The 19135-nt window shown below is 46.1% G+C and overlaps 1 protein-coding gene across 1 annotated transcript in view; it reads left to right on the top strand.

The window, feature by feature from the left end:
• The first annotated feature begins 6864 nt into the window (after window positions 1–6864).
• Window positions 6865–19135, top strand: part of LOC112573623 (serine/threonine-protein kinase PLK1-like) — a 40725-nt gene continuing 28454 nt past the window's right edge. The window contains 4 exon segments of the mRNA XM_025254157.1: window positions 6865–7041; window positions 8588–8628; window positions 9496–9881; window positions 9929–9957. Coding sequence (XP_025109942.1) covers window positions 6865–7041; window positions 8588–8628; window positions 9496–9881; window positions 9929–9957 — 633 coding nt within the window.

The following is a 19135-nucleotide window of genomic DNA, read 5'->3' as shown; positions in this document are numbered from 1 at the left end:
ATGTCATTCAGTCATATCTGAAGAAATAACATCTTGTACTGAGCTCTCCCAGTCAATAGGAAAAAAAAATATTTTGCACTGTGGTAGACCTTTAAATGTAACCTCGCTCACTATACGATCCTGCAACACGATGACACCATAATATTGCTTTGATGTGCTCGAGAGTTGTAGCACCTGTTGAACCTCCCCCGTGACCCCACCTTGAAACGTAACACGTTGTGACAGTACGTCACCTTTGACGCAATGACAAGTGACCTCAAGGGTCAAGGTGAAGTGAGTGCTTGCATAGACTCGGTCTGTGACAGTGAGAAGAATGCAATACTCTGTAAAGGCGAGGTCGCACAAAGTATAAATATCCGTCTTTGTAAACGTGTCTGTCAAATCAGAGTTGTTAAAAAAGACAAACAGTTTCGAAGTTTGCTCTGGAAGCAGCTTTTCGGACAAACTTGTTTTCGGAAACAAGCGATGTTTGTGCTCAGCCACGTATCCATCATTACTAAACAATTTGTGGTTTCATGAAGTAAGGACGATTTCCGTATTTCCTGATTGTAATTCCTTCTGTCGGTACACTCGTATCGCAGTGTCAGAAGGCGGTGTTGATGTCAGACGTTTACAAGCGCCAATCCAAGACTACTTCTGTGACAGGAAGTTGGTTGGTTACGGGTGTGAGTTGATGGTGACGTGGGTTGGACATGGGAAGAGAAACATGAACAGTGTTTGCACTAAAGCTAAAGAGTAAATCCTACTTTCCCACTCCTGACTAACCAGCTGCACGTTAGTGTAGTGCTGTCTCACTTCCCTTTTGCTAGCTTACTAACGGTCCAGTGCGTCACAGTGACGTCATACGCTTGTTATCATGGCCGCTCGTGTGCGGGTCACGTGGGTCTCCGGAAGTTTGTGTCGGACAGGACTTCCTGAATGACGACTTCCTGTCACCTGTACTGGCCGAGCTCATTGGGTGCTCCAGTGCGCACACTCAGTAGCGAATGGCGCCATTGATGACGAAGAGAGGAGGCGAGATGGAAATGGAGACACGAAGGTCCCTCTGCTGCCTTTGTTTTCATGTGTCAGTAATTATTGTTTGTTGTCTTTAAGGACGGCCACCAGTGCTTAGTCCAAATAACATCGGACCTGCTTTTCAACCTTTCATCTTGTTAAAGGGTTCCACGCTGACACGTTCTCAAACAGCGAAACATCAGTTTATAATTCATCATCACCCAAAAGGCAATCAAGCTGTAGTGGCACGGATCTCAAAATAAAATTTTACCTTAAATATAGCGAGCATGTCTCTTTTATAGACAAATGCAAAATTATTGTCAGACTAGAATAAGAACGCGCATCTTTCTCATTTACGCGTGTATCACTTTTCAACAAAAGATTGTAATACAGGTTGGACTTAAGTTTCGGGGTGCAGAAGCTGGCAGCTCCGAACATCTGAGAAGTCTATAGGGATAGGGTTTCTTCTAGGTACTATATGAAATTTCAAGACGGGTGGGCTTCAGCAGCTTGTCCAGGTGATCGTGATTTTATGGATTGCTTACAAACATGTATGACTAGACACCCGAGAATTTACTTATAAGGATAAGACTACGGAAATTGCCTTATATGGCAAGAAAGGCGGGTCTATGGTATGAGCGAGATGACACGATTCGAAAGAAATTTATTAGAGACGATTAAAAAAAACTCTTGAACAGATAGGGACTTACAAATAGCAGAACTGACCAGATGGATCGTGTTTTAACAAATAAAAGCAAACAAAACCAAAAAAATCTTCAGTCACTGAATGAGAAGAAATCCGTGACGTTCCCATAAATGGACATGTGGGCGGAACCGAGTGCGACAAAAAATAGCCTCGTTACAGTTCGGAGCACGTGGTTCGGCGGTAAACGGGTGGATCCACTGTCGCCTCGCACGACTCCGCCAGTAACTGCATCGACCCCGCGAGCTAATTTTAGCCACTCGCACCGTCTTGGCCCCATCCACCTCTACCTGTGTGCGAGGTGACGTGCGACAGACGACAGCTGGCCGCGCCAGGTATGCGAGTCGTGCAGGAATACGCTTACCTACCTGGATGGTCGAGCTGAGCATAAGGGATATTTTTACCTGTCGCGGACCAAGGTAGCGGAGACAAAGACGACTGTGTGAAGCACACTGGGAGGACAACAAACACGGACAGTAAAAGTGTGGAGGGCGACTGGAGAGAAATGAACTGAGATTGTGAGGACGAGGCTTGTCGAGCGTGAGAAGGTAGAATACAGGTGAGTACAACAGGTTTGATACAGCAAGGTCGAGTCCCTTTAGCTGTCCGTTACACTCGTGTCATGTCTGCTGCCAGGCCTTCAGGTGAGATCGATACAACAGTAGCCGCCGTCGTTTTGCTTGTTGTTGAAGTCCGTGGTGTACATACAGCAGGGCTTGAATGTTGCAAAGAACATTTTTGTTTGGTTTGGTACAGCCATGACACAGCCAGTCAGCCTTGCCCTCCACCCACCACTACAGACAGGTAGCTACTTTCTGAAAAAGTGATCGGAAAGTTCGGGTGATTAGACATTAGAGTTTGTGTGAGTAGAACTAGAGTTGGAGTAGGAGGAGGGAGTTGCAGGGTGGAGTTCTTCCACTTTCAATCCAATTACTACCCCCTGTCCTGTCTCTGTTGTGGGAAGTGGTAGTCAAAAAGTTTTCGTGTGTATAAACAGTTTGATTCAAACTGGAGGTTATGGATTTTAACTTTTGTTAAAAAAGGCTAACCATAAGGCTAACCATACATCTTTTTTTCCTTCTTCTTCACTATTATCACTCGATAGTCAACAATAAACAAATGTTATTGTCACATAACATACTTTAAACTATGGATGCCATTTATTGACAACAGATGGTTTAGACTTTAGAGAAATAGAAAAGGATGAGCTCCTCAAATCCTGTCATATGTAAATAACCATTTTCACGTGTGGACCCAGGTGTCTTTTACACAAAATCTTTCAAATTAAATTATAGGAGATCCCTGCAATCATGTCACATTGCACTGGCACAGACATGTGACAAAATAATTTCTTCTTGGGCGCGCAGATGAACAGGTTTATGGGGCTATGAAAAGTTAGGGGTAAGAGCAATTCTTTGATGTCTTGTCTCTTTGTCTTTCCTGTTCGTTTTTCTCTCTCTTTCTTTCTCAGTATTCTGAAAAATAAACAGTGTTGAAAATTTAACTTACTGTTCGCACAGCAAAGATACCTTTTTGTAACGAGGACAGGAAGAATGCACATAAAAACACTGCATTAACGTACAGGTGTGATTTAGGTGTGTAAACCAGTTATTGAAGTTCACTGTGCCAGGTGATGGCAGGTGCTTTGAGCGAAGAGCCCTTCACTTAGAAATTTGATAAATATTATTCTAGTCTCTGGGGCGTAAAACTTGGCTGACTTCCTTCAAATCATCAAAGAGGCATGTGATTGCTGTCAAGGTATGTGATTGTTGTCAAAGTATGTGATTGCTGTCTAGGTATGCGATTGCTGAGATAGTCCTTCACTTCAAGCACAAGCCTTTCTTTATAGCTGCGCCCCGGTACATCTCTATTTTTGTGTAGGTGGGCAGGTGAGGTGGGGAAAAAAGGAGGAAATGACAGTGGGCCCAGTATGTACCCTGCATACCTGGTCATCCACATCAGGAAACTAATACAGTTTTAAACGAGTCTGACTGCAGGTAGTGATTCAAACCATAAAACACCAGATAAAAAATCCTGTTGATGATGATAACTTGTTTATTTTGCTGACCCTGTGTGTCAGATCAGGCTTGTATGCCAAAGGGGTGTGGACGGAGCGAAGTCGGCAGATATATAGAGACACTGCAATAGATAACTTTCTGAGAAACCCGAACTTTATCTTTGCTCTGATATGGAGTCATTCATTGAACTTCAAAACCCCAATATGATATTGGTCAGTGTGTACTTACTGTCAACCCATAAAAGGATAACTGTTTCAAACAAACATTGCTCAACTGCTAGAGAGGCATTGATAAAGCGATATCAAGATGTTTTGACAACTGATAGTCCTCATTACAAAATTACAGAAAGATGCCGGTAAATGTCGATAATTTTATTACTAACAAAATAACATGCGTCAAATAAGTGTAAGCAAAAAACAGGTTTGAATCTGGTCAATGTTTTGTCCAAGTTTATTTTTCTTCTGAGTCCTGTTACTGATAGTCTTTAAAGGCCGACGCCCTGCAACTGTCTCCACTCATCATTCATCCATCTGTCATCATCCATTTGTCTGTGCACCCGCCACATCATCGATCCATCCATCATGCACTGCGTGCATCGTACATTCAACAGGTGTTCCTCGTTTTTTGTGTCGGATTGATGACGTGTAGCTGATTGCCCGCCAGTGAGGTACCCCGCTCTGCCCTACCACCCTTGATGTACACGTACCCCACGTTGTCTCAGAAAATATTCTCGTGTGTGTGGTTGGTTTTTTTTTGGGGGGTGGGAGGAGATAAAGCGCGTGTCAAACTGCTAGCTCACCTGTGACGCGCAATCATGGGTTTGTCAGCGTGCGCGCCCCCTGGTGGCAGGACTAGCCGGTTGGATGGCAGGTGTGCTCGTACCTGGATGTCGCTCGCCACAAGGTACCTTGGGGTGTTTAGGGATGAGGGGGAGGGGGAGGGAAAACCCATGCACCGATTTGACAACAAACACACCCTGTCTCAATGTCGACAGGTAGGCAAGAGCTACAGGTGGCTGAGCTCGCGCGGGGGAGGTAGGGGGAGGTGCGTGAAGGAGTGGAGGTCACGCGTGCGTTGTGGGCGAGCCTCTCACGCAGCTCTGAATCCCTGCACCTACACGGTGTACACTCGGAAAATGAAGGAAGACCTTTAACCCGGTCTCACACGGTGCATGTCAACTGATCGTGACCTACACATCGGACAGTTTGCAAAGAATGTTTTATCTGTTGACACGATTAAACCATTTATCTCCTAGTTACTTCTACCCTCACCGCGAATGATGATCGGGTGGAATAGCTTTGATAATCGGGTGGCTTTGTGAGTGGCCCCCTAGCATGAGCCAAGCTTCACGGAGCAACAACGAGCGACACGCACCCGTTTCTGGTTTTTTTTTTTTAAAGTCTTACCTACCCGTACTTACACCCTAAACGTTGTGGTGGCGGACAAAATATGGGTATGAGTGCGACTGGACTTTGTGCGCATGCGTGCGTGTTCACCCACGGACTGTATCTAATCAGCATGGTAGCCAGTGGTTACTGCCATAGGATGCAGAATCAATCATGCAGACTCTTGTTCACTTTCCACCCGACTAAAGTGTCTCGAAATGAACCCGACTTCAGTCCGATATAGCTCAGGATGGATGTCTTTATGGAGGAGCACCTCGCAGCGTGTGGCATGGAGGATGACTGATAACTCCTTAAGTAGTGTGTTATCAGCCAGGCGAGGATGCTGAGGGTGACGGGGAATCCAGCAGCAACTATTTTGGGCAACTGAGATGAAAGTGATTGAGCTGTACAGGTGTTTCAGGTGAGTTAAGGAAATTATTTGCCAGCTTCGACCAGAGCCACGTAAGTGCCGCCACGATCTAGTAAATGCTGAAAGGTCATGCAGGTGTTTCATTCTGTGAATATTAAACACAGCAAAGTCTGTGTGCAATGATATGAAAGACCAAATGCATCCTGATGTTGCCGGAATCCAGAACCGAAACAAACCCAAAGATCGAGTAGTTTTAAAATGTTATCCGTTACTGTGACATGGGAGAAGTTACAGGACCCTTTGTGATGTCACAATGATGATGATTAACTTTAGTAACACCCCACTGAGTAATTACACTCGACTGGTGTGCTCGGTTACGGAAATAGTTCAAGTGTTAATACAAGATAAAGACAAGGGCAAGATAAGGATGAACAGTTTTCAGTCGTGCATTAGTTTCTTGTGATGTTACACCAGTGTTCTGTCGTGTATGTGCATTATGTGTATGTACATTATGTTTGTAATACAGCAGTAGAGCGGAATCACGACCAAACAGAACAGTGTCAGGATTATCAGTGTGGGGTTTTGTTTTGTTTTGTGGTTACTGCATGGTGAATGTATCAATAGTTGAACCCAGTCTTGAACCTGTTGGTGTCACTCGTACAGCAGTATATTAAACGTGTGGACTGCAAGAGGAATAAGACTAGGCAAAGAAAAAGAAAAAGAAAACAGAGGAGGAAAGAAAAAACGTCTGATCGCCAACATTAATTTACAGCAGGGTCTCTAGGTAGGGTACCCATTGCGATGTAAAAAAAAAAGTTTTTTTTCACTATCTTATGATTTATCTATCTTATGCTGCCAGACGCAGAGTACAAACTAATAATGAACAGGCCTGTTGCTGTGGTAACAATTTCACCAAAAACCTAAGCAAGTAGACTGTTGACCATCTGGCGACTCATCTGCTGCCTTCACGCATGGCTGGGCTTTGTGTGAACTTCATCATCTGTGTGTGTGTGTGATGTTTATATATATATATGAGGAGGTTATTATTTCCTCACACATATCGGCAAATAGTTTGATTGCCCTGCATGTCCTTATTTTTGTTTATATTTTGTGGCATGAAAAGGGCGTGTCCTCAGCTGACGACACCTTGTCCTTTCTGTTGTGTGTGTGGGTGCGCGCGTGTAATATGCTGATCACACCGCATAGGTCAAAGGTTACTGAGATGTTAATGTCCAGATGAGGGTTTGTCTTCAGATGATATGCTCCCTTTCTTGTTCACACTGTTTGTGTGTGTGTGTGGAGTTGGTAGGACAAGGTACAAGCAAATCATAGCGGAGGTGATCCACCCCATACACATACACGGGAGGTGTGGAGGACGCACCTGGATGCGCGATGGTGTGTGTGACGTCATGTCCAGTCCTCAACTGTCCAGACAGAGGTATGTCTGTCTCCACTGTCATGTCCAGTGGTCAGCATGGTGTGTGTGTGACTTCAGCCAAGACAGAGGTGGGTCTGTCTCCACTGCCATGTCCAGTGGTCAGCATGGTGTGTCCCCCGGGAGCAAAGGCAGTGAGTCTGTCACTGCTGACCCCTACGTGAACTCGGCGACCCCTGCTGTCTTTCTATCGCTCCAGGGGTTGGGGTAAGGTGAGGGGACTTTGACGGGCGTGGAGCGAGGAGGTAAAGTAGGTTGTTGGCAGTCGTTTATCCACGGTCCGTTGTACCTAATTAAATAACATACTTTACTTGGCAGTCTTTCTGTAACAGCCAGACTTGTTTTTGTTCTTTCTGTGGTTGTTTTCATCCTATTAGGAGAGAACACTTAATTGAGGTCACTTGGGAAAACGAAGGTTAATCCTGCCTAATGCACCTCGACACCTGATTGAAACATTTTGCAGACGCACATTGATACTGGATATTTGTCTGTCTCCATTCTCGACACCCAGGGTGGCAGAGCCATTAAAGCGAGGCGTGTAAAAGGTTACCGTATGTTACAACAAATGTAACCCCACCTTCTGGGTAATTTTGCACCTGTACTCGGATGACCCACGAGGTGCAAACACTGTGCATGGTGGTCGCCTGATGTTGGACTCGTTAACTAGAACTTTCAGAGTTCTTGTTCATCACCTGATGATGTATGGTGTTGGTGTGTAATGGGAATGAGACTTGTTGTGGGCTAGAGTCAGGCAGTCATACGTTTGACGAGAGCTTTATTAACTCCCAAAATAAACATGTCTAGAATAAACTAAGCTTGACAATCTCTTTCTGACATTCAACCACCGACTTCAGGTAACCTCCGAAGTCAGTGGCGATAACTCTGTGACTCTGTCTGACCTCGGTTTCCTCGATAAGCGGAAGTCTTCAGACTTGGCCAGACCTACTCTGACCTGACCCTCTCCCGATCGGCTACACTTTTTTTTTTGGCAGGGATGAGGGAGGGAAATGAAGGGAGACAAGCGGTGTTGCCCTCCCATCGGAGCCTGCGTCAACTGTGACTGGGTGAGCGCGGTGGCTCACGGGGTGTCTCGTACCGGAAGGGAGTGCGGTCCCCACTGAGCTGCCCCTCCCATTTCCCTCAATCCCGCCATTTAAAAAAAAAAACTTTTTGTGTGTCCTGCGTAATTCCTATCCTCGTCTGCGACATGTTTATCACTATTCTATACTCTCTACAGGTCATGACTCTCATTATAGTAGTCAATAATAATTTCTCACATTAAACATGTATATTTCCCATCTGTCAAATGTAGGTCACACATATCAGGAAAGTATAAATATATAGGTCAGTGAATTGCCGCGTGCTGTGGAAGTAATTTCAATCTGAATATTAAAGTGACATCCCTGCTTTCATAGTTTCATGACCAGCAAGCATCATAAGGGAGAAGTTCTAAAGTTCTACTGTGTAAATAAATACTTGTTTGTAATCCTTTCTTCGACCGGTGCCAAGACTTGTAGCCATGAATAATTTAATATTTATTTTATTGACACATAACAATAAACAAATGTTTATTATCATTCTCCTGGACTTATGTCGGGATGAATCAGTGATTAGTGTGTCTTGACAGCCTGCTTTACTGTAGTGGCATGTCCCCAATCTTTCTCTCTGTGCTGTTTGCAGGGCACTGCCGTCCACGAGGACAAAGCTGTCGGTCGCCCAGGGTAACGCCGAAAAAAGCGAGCGACGAGACCGCGCGGCCTTTGACCCACTTGCGAGCTGCGCGTGGCATTGATTGCGTGCACTGGGCTCCAGCCTCCTTCTCACCAGCAACTCAGGAAGTTTAATTGAAAGGGTGCAAAATCTGAGCTCTCCTTGCACATCCCCCAGCACCGGACCCACACGCAGTCCGCTAGTCCAGGGTGACAGTTGTGTCGCAGGGTTCAAATTACCCGAGGTGACATTTGAGAAAAAGGTGCTGAGGAGGATTTGTGCACGTGACAGACAAGTGTGCGCAGCTTTTGATGCATCACCGCCTGTGAAGTTGCGAAGTTGAGCGAGCAAAGGACAGACAGGACAGGACAGCCAACATCCGGGGCCTGCAGCCACGCGTTACAGACGCACGGAGTGTAGTGGGCACACGCACGCACGCACGCAGGGCCGAGGGTCGTGGCGAGGCTGTAGCGACACCGCCGCACGCACAGCCACCCTATCTCTCCCCTCTGACTCGCTTAGTCACACAGCTGGGCCAGCACAGCTGACAAGGGGCCGGGGGTCGAGTTACTCCACGTTTCCCCTGCACACACCAGACGAGGGTTGGGGAGGGCAGGACACGCGTAGAGCCTTCACTGTGGGTAGTGCACACACCGCGCAATGTGGGGATAGAGAGAAGAGAGAACAAGACATGTTGTGACACCCAACCCTGGATATTTTCTTCAGCGGATGACAGAAGAAGAGACGCCTGCTTCAAAGAGATTTATTTGTAAATATTTGTTCAAATGTGCCGAGTAAGGTCTTCAGTTGTGTGTAGCAAGGGTTCAGCGCTGAGCGGAAACTGTTAAAATTTGAATTTGCCCTGGTGTCTGAAACAGGAAGATCAGTGGTGGTGGTTGGTCACGGGGCCCAGCGCCGCCCAAGCTCGTCACCATCATCGCCTCCAAAGCTGTAGCCGTGGTGCGACCTGCCCCTCGGTCGTCGTCAAGTCTCGCCAACCTCATGTCAGTGGAGGTGCTCGTCCCCAAACCCTTGCCCACTGTTACCATTGCGACAACCAGCGCTGCCCCGGCCACCAGCAGGGGGATGAAGGAACTGAGGACCACATCGGCCCGACAGGGAGGGTCGTCCTCCTCCAGTCGGGGTCCCGAGGCCGGCTCCAGAGCCTCCACGAACGAAGGACCAGTTCTCCACCGGGGAGTTTCCCCCAGTCGCCAGCAGCAGCAACATTTCCAAGGACAGCTGGCCCCAGGCCAGGATATAAGTCAGTTTGATGCAAGTCGCATTATCTATGATTCAAGTACGGATACTAATTACCTGCGAGGGAGGTTGCTGGAAAGGTAAGAGAAAATAGTTAAGAATGTTTGATGAAAGGTGGAATGTTGTCCAATGTTGTCATTGTTTACTATTTTGTTTGTGTCAGTCACGGGGTCCACCTCAAATCATACTGTTCCTTGTGTCGGGCCTCCTTAGTGTCTCTGAGTTGGGTGACCCAGTGAACTCAGACCACGAGATGACCCGTGCAGGTGTCGCCAGGCCTGGAGACCACAAAAGATCCACTTTTACTGCTGACGTAGTCCCGGCCTCGTCCTGGCTTTGACACTCGCCCCGCCTCCCCCTCCCCCTACAGGTCATACAGAGGAAGACTCCAGTCTTGTTCCCCCTCGTCTGATCCTGTCCCCCTCCTACCCCTTCATCACCGTCTCCGTCGCTCTCCTGATCTTATCGTCGACGATAGCTCGGCCCTCATTCCTACTCTAGTTTTACTTGAGGATGTTAACCTCTGACTGTGAGCGACTCACCCCGGGAGAGAGGGAGGAGAACACCGTGGAGCAATGTGTCAACTGTCAGAAGACCACGTGTTTACCTGACAGCCCGGCTGTGCTGTGGCCTTCGTGGGAAGAAACACAGGGTCCGCTCCAGCTGCTGTTCTTTGTTTAGGATTTGATAAGAGGAGGGGCATAGATTCCCTTTTGAGTAATCGGGGTTGTGGGGGGTAGGTGGTGTCATAAGGCTGTTGGAAAGTCACACCATTGTAGAAGAAATCAAACTCGGTGTAATTCTTTGTTTTTTGAGTAAAACGAAAATAAAGTTTAATTAATATAATTAACAAAACTCAGTTTGATGTTTGTGCACAAATATCTTCACAAATGTTAAAAATTCAGTCAGACAAGAATAACCGTCTATAAGTAAGTTGCTGATTTTGGTAAAGATAATGCAAGATATGTACAGTAGCTTTTAAGACTAAAATGATATCTGTTATCAGCTAAATCAGTGGTTCTCAAAGTATTTCAGAATGCGGACCACTTTGGTAAAGTAACAAACAGGGTGGCCCACCAAGGCCTAAAATCAGTCTGTACTGTGAATTTTAAAATTGAATTGCCGCATTTGTTTCATTACAGTTTAAAACTAAATGTACTTTTGTGACAGTAGTAATAAGTTTACATAAAGTTACATACTTCATAAAGTTCTTTATTATTTAAAAAGCTAATGTGATGAATGTAGTTTTTGATGAGATATTAAGGTGAAAAGTATCACTTTGCTGACATGATGACAGAGCCATGTACCACCTGACTTATGTCTGCGGCTCAGAAGTGGTCTGTGGATGACACTTTGAGAACCACTTAGCTAAACGACTATGCCCAGATAGTTTGAGTGTGATACTGACTATAGCAGTGTGTAGACACAAAACAATCTGACTGGATATACAGTGTGGGCATCTTGGCCTACTCAGATGCTACTCTAGATAAGATAAATGGAACAAAACCTGTTAGCTTTTTTCCGACCGTTCCTCATACTTCCTTGTTGAGTTCAGAATTGATGACTGTATTATGTTAGCATTTATCATGTTTATGTGATGTTCTTTGTGTAAAGCACTTTGAGTTCACCTTGATGGTGGAGAAAGGTGCAATAGAAATCATTATTACCTTCGTTTGTTCTGGAAGAGAAATATGAAAAATGAGAGCTTTACCACTTTTCTCTGAAATAATCCCCCAAAGCAGTTTTAGCACTAGCTAAGAAGTATTGTTTTTTCTGCTATTATTAGGTCTACAAACATAAACTCTGATGCTACTTGTAGTTATGTAACCTTTAACAGTATGTTGTTAGAAGTTATACACCTTGACCATCGTAAACATCAGACAAAAGTTTCGAGAGCCATTCCTCTTAGGGATAGTGGGATCTGTGTTTATAAATACTGTTTGTACGCATGAATCTTGGTAGTATCATGCAAACATTAACAAGTAACAGCTGAAAATTTGGTTCTCTGAAGTCAAACGAAATTTGGAATTGATTCAGATCAGAAGAGCAGAACAAGTTATTGGATTGTACGAGAAAAATTTGCTCATTACTTGTCTGTAAAATAGCCAAATAGCTAGATATTTACTAAATCTTTTGAAAGACTGACCTTTTAATGTGGCAAAATTAGGGAAGAACCCAACAGCTTACTGATATTTTAAGAATATATAAAAATCACACAGTTGTAGAAACACATGATTTGTAAAAGTCACAACAATAGTTAAAATAGTTGCAAGCTTTGAAAAAAAAAAATCACAACCACTCTCTCTCTCAAGTTTTGTAACCAAGCGTGATACAGTGAACTCGTGCGGATGGCGGAACTCAAACTTCATCCTTGTTGAAGGAAATCTCTCGGGTCCTTGCGGCAGACATCCTTTTGATGGCTGCGCCAACCATCGCCATGTTTGTCCTCCAGTTCCTTGTTAGCCCAGCGCCAGGCATCCATACAAAGCAGCATCCTCCTCTTCCCTCCACCTCTAGCCTGGGGCTGTGTGTACCTGGCGCACTGTCCTCTGACCACTTGCCTCTGATGTGGAGAGACCCTAGAGGTTTCCTGCTTGGGGTTGAAAAATTGATCCCTCGACAGAGCATCTCACCTGTTCTTGGCAGACGCTCAAGACCCCAAACAATGGGACCGGAGCAGTTGAGAGCGATGACTTGCTGGGGATGGCAGCAGTTGTAGTAATGTGTGGATGTGGTTGGAAGGGACATTAATAACACGGCTGTAATAAATTAAATGCTACTCTGTCAAGGCCAGAAAACATCCGTAGTAATAATATAATGGCTCAGTGTGTTGGAGGATGCAGTGGAGTGGAGCGATGCGTGGCTGCTTGGTCCTAAACAAGCAAAACAAGGGGGAAGGAAGGGGTGAGTTCCAAACCACGACAGGAAGGTCTTATGCAGCCAAACACAGCTACATGGTCATGCTACATGGAGGCAAAGTAACGGTAAAACCTATGAGAACATGTTCACAGTCCTGTTCACAAGACCAGCGCCGCAAATTCAAGGGTTGCTGATAGAGGTGCCACGGGTCACTCCGCCTCCAGTACCAGACTCCATCTGCACCTTACTTATCCTGCAAGCTTGCTTTGCTTCACTACCTGTTGATAAAGTGACTTCGGATGGTGAGCACTCAACCTGTGCTCTGGTCTAGACAAGTCCATTCCTTTCTCAAATTCGTTTCAACTTTGAACCGCGGGCCAAAGTTTATATTTATTTCGTTAATTTATGCTGTTAACCTTTATGCACTGGCTTTATTGCCAGGTGTTGAGCCTCTGATGTTGAGGACTGTCCCACATGTTGTGTGTACCTGGTGATGGTGTTTGCGGGGTTTTGAGGGGGGAGGGTGAGCTGTCTGCACTGCCTGCCCTGTCTTGAGACACGACCGTCTCCCTCCCTGTTCTGGTCATCAAAGGCCCCGCATCCAGCGGTTGTTTGATGCTGTGGAGAGGACAAGATGGCGGCGTTGTCGTCACCGTGGTTGAGACAGGAGGTGGGTGGTGTTGGTGGTGGTTGTTGGGGGCATGATGTGTGTTGGTTTTGCGATTTTTCCTGTCTGCACTTGAAAGCGTCCGCAAGTTTCAGAAGGGAAACGAATCTGCTACAAGCGCTGTTTGTGTATGGTAGAGATACCACCACTCACGAAAGCCGGTGATTAAGAGATTAGCTCATTAAGCGATTAGCGTCCTGTCTCCTACATTAGTGTAGTCAGTGTTTCCCGTGAGTAGACCTCAGTTTTCGTTACCAAGGCCAAGGTTATCGCGCGCTCGTTAATCTCGGGATGTTATCGCCATGCCCTCGTCGGTCCTCGCTCTGCTGATGGTTCCGTGCACACCGCCGCTTGGTAGTATTAACGCCGAAGCATATCAAGGAAATTTGAGAGTTTATTTTGACAGCTGTTTTTTATTTTTGGAAGTAGTACTTTTTTTTTTTAACCTTCAGTTCTTCTGGAACCCTTCTCCCTGTCATTCTGTGCCAGAGCCGCCCTGACTGGCAATGTGGAACATCTGTCACCGCCTCCTTATCTCAGTCAGAAGGTGGCAGCTGGGCCGCCTCTCCCTCCTCAATGAGCGAGGTACCCTGTCCGACTGATACCCGCGTTTCTTCAGCTCTATGTTTGGAACGAGAGAGAATCCAGCTTCCAATTCCTGCCACTCCTGTCCCCAGCTGCATCAGCAGGCATCACGTGACATCCGCAGCTGTGGCGAGGTCCGTCCGGAGGGCAGGACAAACTGGATATACTTTCCACAGACGGCGGGGGGAAACAGTTTCCTGTGTTGCCTGCCCTTTGGAATCTTGGCGAGGTTGTAGCTCAGCAGGAGGGGAGGGGAGGATGAAGTTTAGGGGGAGAGTGTAGGTGTAAGGGGGGGCAAGAACTTCACGGTCGTGTCTGAGCTTGAAGGATTTGAAGAGGCCCGAGAAAGGCAACTTGTCCCTGCCACACCGGCCTGACTGTCTATGTAAATAAGACTGGCCCTTAGCAACCAGAGGCGGCGCGAACTTTGCGCGAGGGAAGTGTGAGCTGCTCGCCTTTGTTCGACTTCTGCTGCCGACCGTGGGAAAGTGAGGGAGCGAGAGTATCAGGCGAGCAAGTGAAAAAAAAAAAAGAATTCGCAGATTATCATGTTACATTGGCACCGCGGTGCCAGTAGGGGTGCAGGCATAGCTGAATAAAAAAAAAACACACACACACAAAACCTCGTATTCATCAGAAAAAGTCGACAGAGAATAACAATCCACAATGTAGATATTATGAAAGATGAAGTTTGTTTGCCGGAGATGGAGTACTCAGAGGTTCACATGTATCTGCGTTCGTCGGTTTGTTTACATTCCACATCATCTTCGGTATTTGTGTGAGAGTGTCGGGACTGTTGCTCAGTCATTGTGTACTAAATATATTTCAGGAATAAACATTTTCCAAGAAGTATACACGTGTTTCATCTCATTCACAAGCTGGCGTACCTTGGTGACAACTCACTTGTGTATGTTGTAGTGTGTGTCCGTGTGCTCGTCCCTCCCATCAGAACACTTGTCTTCATGAGTGTACATGAACTGTAGTTCTCATCCTTCTCACGTGGTTTGTCACGTACAGAGCAGGAAAACAGTAGTGAACACAAGTGAACGAACTTTCTGTCACGTGGGAGCGTGCGTAAATCACGTACAGTAATTGCCGAGGAATGCCGAGGGTAGAAAGTGTAGTTCAGGCCGGAGGCTTCATCCCGTATAACATCTTGTATTAAACTGTATTATAAAACATAAACATTTATTATCAAAGGTCAGGGGCAGGTTTACAAGCGCAACATTTGATGATAATAATTAAACCTTTTCTCTACATCAGTAGTGACATTAATTAACGTTCATTGATGTTCACTCATTCTGGAATGTTGTCTGGAGGGAAACAAGGACTTGTTGACGGAAAACTGTGACCGCGCTTTGTTGTTGTCAATTTGGATGCAAAAACATTCAGTTGGGGGAAAGAGAGTTCTGCTTCCTTGCCTTCTCTTGCCATCACTGGCAGACAGGAGTGAGCTCAGCTCACAGCCGAGTGTCTGCCTGCGATAGAGGCAGCGGAAGGCCGTCAGGGAAGTGCGTCGCTTGACATCGGGAAACCGTCTTCCGCCCAGAAAGTAGTTCCGTGTCAGCTTGATGCCTGTAGTCAATCACAGGGTTTGGGGCAGCAATCTTCCTCCCAACACCACGTGACCTGGTACTGGCAGCAGAATAATGTTATTGTTGTTGTGTGCGTTATCGTCTTGTTGACATCAGTCGATGAGATCGCACTTCAAGAGATGATCGCTTTCGACTTGTCGCCCTTTGAAGTGCTCTACTGTAGACTCTGACAACAACAATATGTGTAATCGTCTGTCACTAACATCATCAAATGCAATCAATGAACAGAGTTTTATGTCTTCTTAAAAGAAGGATATCTGTGGATTAATAAATATTGTCATAAGGTCCCTGGATGCGAATTACAAAAATAAGGGTTCGAGTTGTGTTCTGTGGATGTGTGCCAAGAGGTGACTCACATCCAGCACTGATGATTGACGAAAGGACAACAGCACATGCCATCGGCAGAATGTAATAAAGAATATAGCAGGGATAATGTGTTTGAGTACCGAGTCTCACCGAAAGTTCCGCTACTTTTGAAAGAAAAGAAAAAGAAAAGAATGCTTTCTCGCGAACCGGATATGAAACATAAAACCAAGAGCAACTAAGGGCCCGATGCACATTATGTCTGTAGGATGCTAGCTGTCAGCTACACATGTTTACATTAGCTGCCTGTTTAGCGGTGACCATGCAGCTAGCCACTAGCCTGGGTTTGGGTGAGCATCTGGCCTTTTTTTTTTTTTTAAAGGTCGCCAAAGCTTCTGCCGCTGCTTTTGAAATGCTTGTCCCAACACAGACCCACACTCTCCCTTCACCCTCCTGACCCTACACTCCACCCCCCACCAACCTTGCTCTCCTGAGCAAACAGCTGTTGGCTAACAAGCAGGACACCTTCATGCACTTGATTAACCTGATTTCCCGGCATGCAACGTTTGCTTGGCGGTGCACATTGAAACAACTGTTGTACTGGGGGCGAGAGAAGTGAGAGAAGCTTGTAGTTGATGCAGGAAAAAACACATCCAAACAACACTACATTGTAGATAGGATCTCGATAATAATTCTTCTAAATTAACATCAGCCTCCCATTGGGACTAAATCTGTGTTTGTTTATATTAAATGTTTATCAAGACTGGACATCTAAGTTACAGGTCGCCCACCAAGGTTTTTGTTAATTTTTTTTAATTAGTGACTCATTTTCATAAATCAGTTTTTGTAAAAGAAAAAGTAACTATAAATATTCGTTAATGGGAAAGAACCGTTTGGGATTGGGGTTGGGTAAGGGAGACTAGGGTTTTGAATTAAAGAAAGTCGGGGAGAACCGCAAAAACTCAGCCACAGGGTGTCGATGTTTGTCATCCCGCATGGAGGCAGCTAGCAGTTGGGTGGAGGGGGCAGGAGGGTGAATGGGGCAGCCTGTGTCCTGAACACTCACCATGGCCTCTTCGTGGGATGCTGTTGTCATTGCACGTGAACTCACAGGTTAGAGAGACACAACACCAACACATTCTGTCAGCACCATCACTGTCTGGGCACAGAGATCATCAACTGTCCTGAATGGATTTTTGTTCAGCGACCTGAGCTGCTTTTGACAAATTAGCTGTCACCTGCTCCTGTCTTACAGCTCTCTGTCACACACACACACACGTGCACAACACGCACATACACAGACATTCCATGGGGCAGAGAAAAATATTTGAAGAAGCGGGCGGAACATATTCTTGAAATCCACAGCTAAATAATTACCTAAAAATCTTGCCTTGAAAATCTTGTGATTGTGATGGATGATCTTAGAGAAGTTTGCAAGCATGTGACTTTAATCCCAACCTGAGGGTAGACCACTTCCGGTCAGATGTCGGCTATAGTGTAGCGTGGTTTTTGTTATTTTTTTTTTCTTTTACTTCGTTGGCATTTACAATAATAATAAAAAATGATGGCACACAGCCTGGCAAGCTGTGCAAGGGGGAAGGGAGGGCGAGTAGACATTGTGAGTAGACACAGCATCATTGGATGAACAGTGCCAGCGACTAGCGAGGACATCATCATTATAGACAAGATGACAACATTTTATTGACATGACGACAGCATACACTGTGCTGCAGTCCGTTGATGCCAGGTGTCAGTACTGCAACCCTTTGACCTCGCCGTCTGTTAACGATGAAGTAACCGGCGGTTGTACAGGACGCTGCCATTTCCCTCCTTCCTTTAAAAGAAAAAAAAAAAAGAAAACAACGGCCCTCATGGCGGATAGTTGCATAGCAACGTGCAGTCACCTCCCTGTTGGCTGCCGCTTTGTGAAGCAGCGTTTATTTACTTTCTACAGGTAGGGCACGATGACACAACACAGGCCGCCCTGAGCAGGTAGAAACGAAAACGACGATGATGATTACTATCATTTGCCTGCCATTGTGTTACTTTTTGCTGTTACTCCCAATACGCCGTCATCACGAATACGTAATAATCCCAAGTAAAATTATTTTAATACAAAATTCTCCACTTCTCCCCCGCCCCCCTCTTGGTCCTGCTTGACCTGTGACCCCTCGGTCTGCCGTGGAGGAAGGGCGTGACGAAGGTGTCCGAGGGGAGCATCATCAACTACACCAGCTTCTCAGTCATTTCTCACTCCCTCCATCACCCTCGTTACTAGTCCCACTAGCTGAAACTTTGATTTCGGGTACCTCACAATGGGAGCGACTAGTGACGTCAGCAAGGAGACAGCTAGTGACTAGTGATGTCAGCAAGGAGACCACTGTACAGCGACTAGTGACGTCAGCAAGGAGACCACTGTATAGCGACTAGTGACGTCAGCAAGGAGACCACTGTATAGCGACTAGTGACGTCAGCAAGGAGACACTGTATAGCGACTAGTGACGTCAGCAAGGAGACAGCTAGGAGACCCCTGTATAGCGACTACCAGCTGTCAGTAAACACCGTGTGACGTGTTAGATGGCGGCTGTGTTCGGTTACCTGTTACCTGCAGGCTGGTGTGTGGGACTGGTGTCACCCTGACCTGGGGCCTCAACTGTCGCCATGTTTGCTCCCAGTCAATTGCGATGCTTCCCCCCCTCCCCGTGTACGTCATCAGGTGCAGCGCGCGCACCTCACACCTGTCGTGTCGTGTTGCTTGTGCAATCACGTGGTCGTGTGCACCTACCTGTGTGTGTGGACACTTTATAACTCGGGTTAGTTTTAGTCTAGGACTGTAGGTAGTTTTCAGAGGAGAGGATTGGGTTGAGGTTAGGGTTAATATCTGTAGTGAGGTTGAGGTCAGGTTAGGATTGGGTGAAGAGTTCAAGGGAGATGCTAACCTCACCTGAGAAACCGCTGTGTATTTTGTAGGGATGATTGAATAGGAATTTCTTTTCTTCATTTGGAGCCAAGAATGTTTTTGGTTTGTTGATGTAAATCTTGGTTTGTTAGAAAACTTTTGACACAATGTGAATTTGACAGTATTTGAATTTCACTCCCCACCCACCTCCAGGCAGTAGACGTGCGACACTCCCCAGGTCTCAACTCCTACCTGCCTCCAACACCTTCCTCATTGTCGTCTGTTGTCGCAGCTTACGACAGATTCTGGTGGTGATGAGGCTGGCGCGAGGGTCGAGCCTCCTGCGACCT

Source organism: Pomacea canaliculata, linkage group LG10, assembly GCF_003073045.1.
Source record: "Pomacea canaliculata isolate SZHN2017 linkage group LG10, ASM307304v1, whole genome shotgun sequence".
Taxonomy (NCBI): Eukaryota; Metazoa; Mollusca; class Gastropoda; order Architaenioglossa; family Ampullariidae; genus Pomacea; species Pomacea canaliculata.
Note: the sequence above shows the minus strand (reverse complement) of the source record. Positions and strands in the feature narration are given on the sequence as shown.